This window comes from Ictalurus furcatus, chromosome 25 (genome assembly GCF_023375685.1).
Source record: "Ictalurus furcatus strain D&B chromosome 25, Billie_1.0, whole genome shotgun sequence".
Lineage (NCBI taxonomy): Eukaryota > Metazoa > Chordata > Actinopteri > Siluriformes > Ictaluridae > Ictalurus > Ictalurus furcatus.
This window is the reverse complement of record NC_071279.1, coordinates 1,087,501-1,097,500: the sequence shown is the minus strand read 5'-3', so window position 1 is coordinate 1,097,500 and position 10,000 is coordinate 1,087,501. Positions and strand designations below refer to the sequence as shown.

General features: G+C 43.9%; 2 protein-coding genes across 6 annotated transcripts in view; one reads left to right on the top strand and one right to left on the bottom strand.

The window, feature by feature from the left end:
* Positions 1–7,698, top strand: part of LOC128600980 (phospholipase B1, membrane-associated-like) — a 9,111-nt gene extending 1,413 nt beyond the window's left edge. Inside the window, exons 3-12 of one of the 3 annotated variants that reach the window (XM_053613809.1) lie at positions 555–675; positions 818–869; positions 991–1,140; positions 1,257–1,322; positions 3,307–3,398; positions 3,755–3,836; positions 4,855–4,956; positions 5,268–5,363; positions 6,706–6,777; positions 6,904–7,698. In XM_053613809.1, coding sequence (XP_053469784.1) covers positions 1,039–1,140; positions 1,257–1,322; positions 3,307–3,398; positions 3,755–3,836; positions 4,855–4,956; positions 5,268–5,363; positions 6,706–6,777; positions 6,904–7,026 — 735 coding nt within the window. In that variant the 5' untranslated portion in view covers positions 555–675; positions 818–869; positions 991–1,038 and the 3' untranslated portion in view covers positions 7,027–7,698. Of the gene's footprint in view, positions 1–554; positions 676–817; positions 870–990; positions 1,141–1,256; positions 1,323–3,306; positions 3,399–3,754; positions 3,837–4,854; positions 4,957–5,267; positions 5,364–6,705 lie in introns of all 3 variants that reach the window. The other 2 variants (XM_053613808.1, XM_053613807.1) reach the window with 2 other exon arrangements.
* gmds (GDP-mannose 4,6-dehydratase) overlaps positions 1–10,000 on the bottom strand; it is a 300,682-nt gene that overhangs the window by 61,954 nt on the left and 228,728 nt on the right. The gene's annotated exons all lie outside the window — the stretch shown is intronic.

Genomic DNA, 10,000 nt, shown 5'->3' with positions numbered 1-10,000 from the left:
CAAATAACATCCACATGGATGCAGGACCCGATTTTCCCAGAAGAACATTCCCCAGAGCATCACGCAGCCTCCACCAGCTCGCATTCTTCCCATAGTTCCCCTGAGACATCATTCAAAGAAGCTTTTCTGTCAACTTTATTTCTAAAGCATCATCAGATACACAGACATGGTCCTCATCCTCTCTAAACAGTAAAGCCTCCAGAAACGAGGTTTTGCCGAAGGAGAACAAAAAAACGTATTTTTTTGGTTCTTGGAAGATCTCTTCAGTCCAGATCAGGGTTTGTTTTTGCCACAACAAACTTCTCATTTATTACCACAAAGATCCTTCCACAGGGTTCTACCTTTACCTGTGTTTACAGTGGGGTCTCTGTTGTTCCCTGTGGCTCAGACAGCCACCAAAAGGTTCTTAAGGGAACTAAAAATGGTTCTTCTCCAGTGTTACGCTTCATGTTTGATTATTTATTTATTTTTTGGTTCTCCAGCTTTACTAATGCCACCCTTCATACCTGCACTGTGTGTGTGTGTGTGTGTGTGTGTGTGTGTGTGCGTTTCAGACATCCTCAGACTCTTTAACCCTGATCTTGTGGGTCCGGCTCGGAGCAGAACCGTGCACGGTACCCCGGCTCCGCTCAGTGAGACGGGTTTGAATCTGGCCGTGTCGGGACACAACACCTTGTAGGTTTCCGTTACAGAACATTAATCAACACCTTCTGAACAATTTTATGGGTGTAAAGTGAAATACACACTTGTGTGTGTGTGTGCTCGTGTGTGTGTGTGTGTGTGTGCGTGTGTGCGTGTGTGTGTGTGTGTGTGTAAGTAATCTTCCTGGACAGACTCGGCATTTGATCGACACCCTGAAGACGTTAGAGGTGAGACCCCCAGCCTGTAGGGAGGGGAGTGTTACTGATGATGCTCTCAGAAGCTCTCCCGCTCTTCACCCTGTGATTAATTCTGTAATGAATGAAATTTATGATGGTATTTTAACTTCAGGACATTAACTTCGATGAGGACTGGAAACTGCTGACGGTTCTCATCGGCATGAACGATATCTGTGATTACTGCAAGGACAAGGTCGAGAGTTCCAGCTGCTCCACCCGTGAAACGTGTTTAGTGTGGACGTGTAACAGCGTATTTATATCTGTATCTATATCCGTATTATTGTTCTTCTTACTCCAGTATCATAGTAGTGAGTGTGTAACTTCACTCAGAGCCTCTCCGTCCTTTTCATTCCTCTGTTCCTCTGTTTATTCACACAGTCGCTGTTCTCAGTGGAGAACTTCATCCACTACATGGCCACGTCCTTGGAGATGCTGATGAACGAGGTAGAAAAATAAACCTCTTTTTAGACGCTCCATGTGCGTCCGTTTACACAAACCAAATTCAAACCAGCTGGATTTTCACAAACACCTGATTCCTGGTGTGAACGCACCTGCGGACGATTTACCGATAAATTCCTCCGTCTCCGGTGTGTGGAACGAGAGCCTGTGATGAGAACGCAGGAGTTCATTATGAGTAAATGTGCAGGTTTTACACTCCTTTATTATGAACCCTTTCACACGTCGTGTCCACGCTCACGTACAGTCCATTTTAAAGCTCTTTATATATATATATATATATATATATATATATATATATATTTTAGGAAAATATCAGCTGTAAATCACCTCCAGATCAGCTGAGAGATGTACTGTAAATGAATATAATCATCTGTAGCTCTCTCCGTCATCATCCTCTTCACTAACTTTCTCCATAACAAACTATTTAAAGGAAAATAAATGTTGTTGTTTTTTGCCAGACTCAACTAACTTGCTTTAAAATAAGCTAATATAATATAGTATATAAGTATGTAATATATATATATATATATATTAGACCTAAATGTTAATAAAAAACAAAAAACATTGGAAGATTAAAAATAAATAAATAAATAAATAATTATAATAATTATTATTATTTCAGGCATACCTGAAATAATATGTCTTTTATACTCATGCATAATCCATTTACTCTTTAATATTGGATATTAAAATTTTTGTGTGATTATAAATGTGATTAAAAATGATAGGAAAATGAAAAAAAGGAAAATGAAAACAGTCTGGATCTGCGTTTTAAATCATTTATGCACAAAAGGGTTCAAATATCTACTGCTAATGTTTACTACTCGTCATCTTCCATAATTCAATTAAATCTGATTAAGCAGTAAATCTGTATCATATTACACGGTTAAAGATTAATTCCTGCACTCGCGTGACGGAGCTGCGGCTTTCCTCAAATCACTGATTATCCTGCAGCCGCGTCTGACTCTGACTCTGATTCTGACTCTGACTCTAACTCTGATTCTGACTCTGACTCTAACTCTGATTCTGACACTGACTCTGACTCTAACTCTGATTCTGACTCTAACTCTGATTCTGACTCTGACTCTAACTCTGATTCTGACACTGACTCTGACTCTAACTCTGATTCTGACTCTGACTCTAACTCTGATTCTGACTCTAATTCTGATTCTGACAGACTCTGACTCTAACTCTGACTCTAACTCTGATTCTGATTCTGACTCTAACTCTGATTCTGACTCTAATTCTGATTCTGACACTGACTCTGACTCTAACTCTGACTCTAACTCTGATTCTGACTCTAACTCTGACTCTAACCCTCACACGGTCTCGTGTACAAGTGGGCCGTATGAGGAAAACATCACATCGATAGGTCTTCTCTCAGACGTTTCTGCATCACACGATGTGAAGGTTTGCTTAATGACAAACAAAAACAAAAAACTTTATTTAATGTCCACAAAAATAATGCAGTTTATACAAATAAATCACAATCTTTAACTCTGATAAGGTGAAACAGTTAAAAATCTAAATGAAATAAAAATGAAGTACAAAATATGGAGCACATGAGCTGCTTCCAGTCTGTTTGTAATTGTTTTAAATAATGAATGAAAATATATTGCGATATCCATCATATAAAAATATCCCATTCCATCATTTATCACGATGTTGATATGATCTCATGATATCACCCAGCTCCAGTCTTTACCCTCCGCCTCACTGTTTACTCCACCACCGACTAATCCCAGTATTAATCCACTTCTCTACCCAAGCCCTTCCAGGTGAAGTGTTTTGTTAACTGAACATTTTAAGTGTTAGAGCAACGACTCTGACCGTCTTAGAAAAAAAACAAAAAAAAAACAACAAAAAAGATACCGAGTCGTTTAGGAGCCGAAAGAGTCGACTCTTACTGGTGAGCTGAGTCGACTCATCCGACTGGAATTTCCATCGCTGTTTCTTTATTTGTCTTCAGGTTCCTCGAATGATCGTGAACGTGGTTCAGATTTTACCCATGGAGACGCTGAGGGAGGTGCAGAAGCCCACGCCTGGCTGTCTACTCCAGAGGTTCTGTACATGTTCCTCTGGATAGGATTTAAACAGGAGATTTAAATAAATAAATAAATAGATAAGACAGTGGGAATTAAATCTAGGCAAAATGGGAATTTGATTCATCAGTTACAATTTATTCCACTAACACTGCAGTCTCCTTATATGAATAATAAATAATCCCGTCTCTGTGATCGAGCTTCTCAAACTTCAGAAATGAAAACCAACCGATTAAGGGGGCGTATATTTATTTATTTATTTATTTATTTTGAAATAAACCTAGTTGAATTAAGTGTCTAATTTAAAGAAGTGTAATTCAGTGTCCCACGAGGGACGTTAATTCGTTCTACACAAACCTGGTCCAATCTCCTCAGGTCCTTCTGCTCGTGTCTGGTGAAGCCAGCCTCGGACTCTGCTGAGCTTAAAGAGCTGATTGACATCAACCTCCAGTTCCAGGTGTGAAGATAAAACCCTGTGCATCAGGGAATGAAACCTCTACAGGTCGCTCAGTGGCGTCTCCGTGGTGGCGGTGTGTACTTGATTATGGGATGCTGAAGTGTCTGAGTGAGCGAGGTGTTGGCGTCAGTGGTAATGTTTTGTGGTAATGTAGAGTGTGCTACGGTGTCCCACAGGGTTCTGTTTTAGGTTCCTTATTGTTCTTCGTTCATATTCAGCTCCTCAGGGTGTAATTCGCGCTGGATAAAAGTTTTCACTGATTTTCTTACTGGCGTCACTTCAATCAGCCAAGCACGGCCACGGCTCATTTACACTTAGCCACGCCCACAAACCTCCATAAAAGGTCAAGATAAATCTGAAACAGACTAATGCTGACTACACGGTGAGAAAAGCACCTCTTAAACATGACTAAATCTTGCAGTAATGCAGCTCTTCCTTCTTTTAGACGGTGCCATTACTTTTGTTCTGATTGAACAGCGAGTCTTATTCATCCAAATTTATGGATTTTTTTTTGGAATTGCTTTCATCTCCCGGCGACGACCTTGCGGTTCTCCGTCACGCGTGACCTTGACTAAAAAGCACACGGCAGAACTCCACAAACTCACAGCATCTCGTTGCCTAGGAAACCGTCGTGCTTAAAGTGGACAGGCGTGGACGCAGAAATCCTCCACAGCTGGAAAAAAAAAGCTTCATTAGACTCTTCTCTGCTCTCCATGTTTAACTAGGGCACTAAGGTTGTGTAGATTGGGCGGGGGCGGGGCGTATCTCGAACGCTATTGGCTGTTCCCGATTTAAAAGGAAATGCATCATCAAACGTAATCGAATCACGACTTCTGAGGAATTCTAATCTGTAAATGGTTTATCTTGCTGATATTCTGAAGTAGCAGAGCCGGCATTTCACTCAGCTCAAGCAGGCTATATACAGTAAATAAAGATGATTATTATTATTATTATTATTATTATATATATTTTTTTATGTGCTAAATTACTTCTTTTGTTGTTGTTGTTGTTCTCCCAGAAAGCTCTAGAGCAGCTTCTCCGTACTGACCGGTTCTATAAACGCGACTTCGCTGTGGTTCTTCAGCCGTTTCTGAAATACGCAGACCCTCCACGACTTCCTGTAAGAGTCCGTCTTGATAATGTCACTTTGTGTTTTCAGCCTGAGAAGAGGAAAAAAAAAAAACACGGTTACTAGGCAACCGGGAAATGTGGACGCCAAGCATAAACTGATTAAAGCTAGGAGTTTAGCTAGCCAGCAGCTAGTGTGGCGTTAACTATATTATACATAGACAATCTGAACAGAGTTTTCGGTTCCGCTCTAAAGTAAACCCATTTCATTTGATTAAACAAAAAAACCATGAAGTCAAATCCCCGAGAAGTCGTTCGTGTGTGTGCTGTAACGCTGGCTTGCACCTCTCTTCTTCTGGTAAGAACGGGAAGATTGACATGAGCTTCTTCACCCCGGACTGTTTCCACTTCACCATTAAAGGACACGAAGAGCTGGCCAAGGGTCTCTGGAACAACATGGTGAGTTTAGCATGAGAGAGATGTTGGAAAGATGTTTTCTGTCTGCTGGACGTTTGTTGTGGATGTGAAACGAAGTCCTGCAGAGATTTTTTCTAGGAGCTTCAAGCTCCAATAGCTATGTTTCCATGCGCGTAAGAATAAAACGCCGGATGGAAACGACACACGCGAATACAATCTCCAAAATGAGCAGAAAGGACTCGTGCGCTCGGGTGAGACGGATCGTTTTTGCGTTCGATAAGAAGGCGTGCGTATGAACGACGATGGAAACACACTTACATTCACAGCATTTAGCAGACGCTCTTATCCGGACCGACTTACGTTTATCTCGTTCATACATCCGAGCAGCTGAGGGTGAAGGGTCTTGCTCAGGGGCCCCGCAGTGGCAGCTTGGTGGTGCTGGGGCTTGAACTCACGACCTTCTGAGCAGTAGACCGACACCACTGAGCTACCCCTGCCCACATTTACCCAATATACTCCTGGATGCGCATCAAAAAAGTCATGTGACTGCCTCACCAAATCATGTGATTGGATAATTGGCACAGAAAAGTAAAACGAGCGCAGTGTGTTTGTCTGAGGGAACTGGGGCGCGTGGGTCTGCATACCTGGACCAACCAGTGGACCAGTCAAGTTCCACATCATCTCAAATGTTGTTTCAGTCATTCTGAAAGTCCTGAGCTAAAGTCCGTCGTCGAGATGATTTGGAACGATCACCCTCGGAACCGTCTCACGCGATTCCGACATCCGCACGGTAGCAGGCGGTGTGAGACAGCGTGTCGTCTGCACGCTCTGAAGTCGTTTATTATATTGGGGGAAAAAGAGCCACCGTGGCTTCCCCGCTTTCACGCCTTTCCGTTTGTACCATTAATTTGCACCAGTGTCGCCGGAAGTGACGATTTCTTTTCCTCGTGAACGCGTGCGATGGGAACGTCGCTTTATTCGCAAAAATGTTTTGTGCGGCATTCCGATTTTTTTTCTTGTATGGAAACATAGCTAATGACTGAAACAGCTCCGATGGGTGTGAACCTTTCGAGCCGACGCACACGTAGCATACGAGCCGTTCGGGAGCCGAAAGAGTCGACTCGTTGGCCATCTGAGTCAAATAATTTGATTCGCTGAAAGAGCTGAAATTCCCTTCACAGTCATAATAAACGGTCTAGAAGAGCTGCTTCTACTCTTGTAATATTACGCAGTAACATCGGGTCTAGATCATCACTTGACTAAACTGACCAAAGATTTATCCAGGTGGAAAACGAATCCCGTCCGAATAGGGCTTTAGGCACACACTCTCGCTGCGGCATTGAGACCCATTCTGATGGCTTTCCTTCTCTTTATCACGTCTCAGTTCCAGCCTGAAGGGGAGAAGTTTATGGTTGAGAGTTTTTCGACCCCGATTCAGCTCATGTGTCCTCCTCCGGTAAAGCTTCTACTGTTTTACAAATCTCATCACCTTCTCTTCAAACTTCATCCATTTCCTGCTCATTGTTTTTTTTATTATTTATTCTCTTCTCTCTCTCTTTGTCTTCTGGTATTTGAAATCCAGGACCACCCGTACATCTACACCAAGCCGAGTGCTGTGAGGAGTGACGCGTCTGTACCTGCAGGAGCTCGGCTCACCGCGCTCCTCTTCCGCTCCGCGCTCGTGTCGTTCCTTTTCTCCTGCTAGACGTGGACTCCTACTGAACCCTGCAGCATGAAGCATCATATCCCTTCCCCCTGCAGTACTGTACTAATCCCCCAACATTTTATACCGTGAACCCTGAAATATCGGCAGTGACGTGCTAAGGCACCAAAATCACGAGAAAAGACATTGTTCATAAAAGTAATGGCACCCCTCTAATACCATGTCCAGCCACAATTGGCCACTGTTTACAGAGTGCAGCTATCTGATCTCTCAGTTTATCATCAGAGCGTGCATGCAGGGATAAAGGAAGGAGGCTGGATAAGTAGGCGGAGCCAGATCATGCAGGGAAACTCCCCCATGAACGATTTGCATATTAATCTTTCCAATATAACAACAGTGTTCAAGATTTTTTTTTTTCGAGTTCTTTCATCATGTCGGTCTGTTTTCATTTCTTCGGTTGACAGTGTCCACCATTACCCACAATGCCGTTCGACTACCTGCTGGTGGGCTTTAGCTTCATCTCTCGCTTCATCTCTGCCTAGAGAAAGCGATGCGGCGGCGCTTTAGTCTGCCATCTGTACACTCTGCTCAAGTACATCAGCTTCCAAAGCTTTCATGCTGACACCGTCTCGGTCGGTATCTCGTAGACGTCTCGCTAGCCGAGACGAGTCTCCGCGTCGTCCAGCTGCTTCGCGTTCTGAGCAAAACCCGACAGAGAAGCCTGAGCGTTATTACTTATATCTGAGATTGCTGAAATGAGTTTCTCCCACTAAACTCCATTGTACCTGTGCTAGCAATAATAATAATAATAATAATAATAATAATAATAATAATAATAATAATAACAATGTCTCTTTGTGACATCAGATTATCACCAGGATCACTGGTTACTTCACAAATGTTTCTGTATAATTCTGTATAATATATTTACTGTGTTTCTGAGTGGAATTTAACTCTTAAGACAATCTGAGCATCCTTCAGACCTGAATAAATCAATAAAAAGATTACAGAAAGGCCGCAGCACTCCTTTGTTTGCTCGTCAGGTTGGAAACATAATAATAAACGAGCGCACAAGCATGACGAGAACATCGTATCCTCTGACCTGACGACCTTTCCTGATCCACCTGAGCAGGTATGAAGCGTTTCGGCTCCAGTTCACCCACGCTAACGCTCTTCTAACTGGTTTAGCAGGAGAAGCCCGAGCTCGCATGGACACAAGCGGCCTGAGGTTAGTCTGAAATCCGGTCACTGCCCAGCGGCCAGAGGAGCGAGGTGTTTGGATTGAAGTGACGCGATTACTGAAATGTCACGACCTGAGATGTGCTTTTCATCCTCTTTAAATAAAGCTGTACACACAGCTCTGCTTGCACACCTCGCTGTTCTTCCTAAAACCCGTGCCAAGTTTCCATTAATAGTGCGACAGAAATCAAAAATGGATCACGTGACCCGGTGTCACGGTAACGCTTTGATCGGATTTCACGGTTTCCTCGAACAAACAATCCCACACAGGTGTGTCCTGTAATAATCCTGTTGGTATCCGAGGTGCTACGTGGTCATGTGATGCAGAGTAAACACCGAGCCCACGCTCACGCCAGCACGCTTTAGTATCTCCCTGATTAACATCTCGCCACGTCACGGCGCCGGAAATTGGATTCTGGATTGGAAAAACCAACAAGCATCCCGAGTGTGTGTCTGTCATTTGACTGAAACTGTAATATCCTGTGTTTCTTCTTATTATTATTATTGATCCTCATCACTGGTTATCCAGACCATGTTATTGTGACCTGCTGCGTTTTTTTCTACCCAAAGCTGTGTGCATGACTCCATCAGCGTCCTCCTGAGAGAACGCGGAGAGAACGTGAGCACCAGGAGCTGCCTAACGACCCGTCATGGGAAATCAGGATGAAGAGGAATGAAGCTCCAGAGGGCAGCCGCAGGTCGAGCGAGAGCTTTCCATCACACAAGTGTGTTACGGTGAAATCACAGCTGCATCACGAGCGAGCTTGGATCCTCAACACCTCAGCACGAGAGATGTTTTATTACAGCGCGAGAGCTCGTCCTGTAGCGTCCTCTTTCCATTCACACCACAGCGCTCAAATCCTCACATGAACCTGTTCAGATCCGAATGCACTGTTTGTATCCTGTACCCATTTCCGTGATCGTTTTGGTGTGCGTTATGGGTGTGACGCAATGCCACGCAATTTACCCGGATTCTGATGTAAAAGTGGGCGTGGCCTAAACGATCACGGTGTTTGAATTCTCGCTCTGACCGTTTCGACCTCAGCTACATCACTAGGCCTGAGACATCGTGTGTAATATGTTTACCATCACCTGTGGCTCTTGGTGTGGGGGAGGGGATGGGAAGGGAAGGGAAGGGGGCGTGGCCAGACATACGAAACACTTGTCCTGTGTATAATTTTAAAAACTAGCAGCTACAGTCTTCATGTAACCTGCTTCCGGCATTCATTCTATCTATCTATCTATCTATCTATCAAAAACAGATTATAGATTAGGTTATATATACACAGATTTGATATAGAAAAGATGGGGGGGGGATGATAGGGGGAGGCTTGGGGGGGTTTTAGTTAGAAAAGGTTGAGACGCTCTGCACTGTGAGAGACGCCGCAGTTTATCCTCTACAGAGGGAACGCTTTCAGACTGTCTGGCATTTGACTTCTCCAAGCAGAAGATCGCCATGGCAGTGCTCGGAATCTGTCTGCACTTCCTGATCCTGATCCTGTCGTCGGTCACATCCCAAACCAACGTGGAGGATGAACCGTTCCCGTCCAGCAGTCCGTCCGTGTTCCAGATCGACCCGCACGACGTTCCGCCATTTCACTTTAGCAGCCGCTGACGAGCTCGGTCAAAACCCTGACCTTTACCTGCAGAAGTCTTTACTAATCTCGAAGCTGCAGGAGATTAAGCTGTCAGGGTGGTGATGATGCTCCTGAGTGCACGCTCACACGCGTGTGTTCCTCAGTCCCGAACTCTGTTTGGTTTTGATCATGTAACAGAG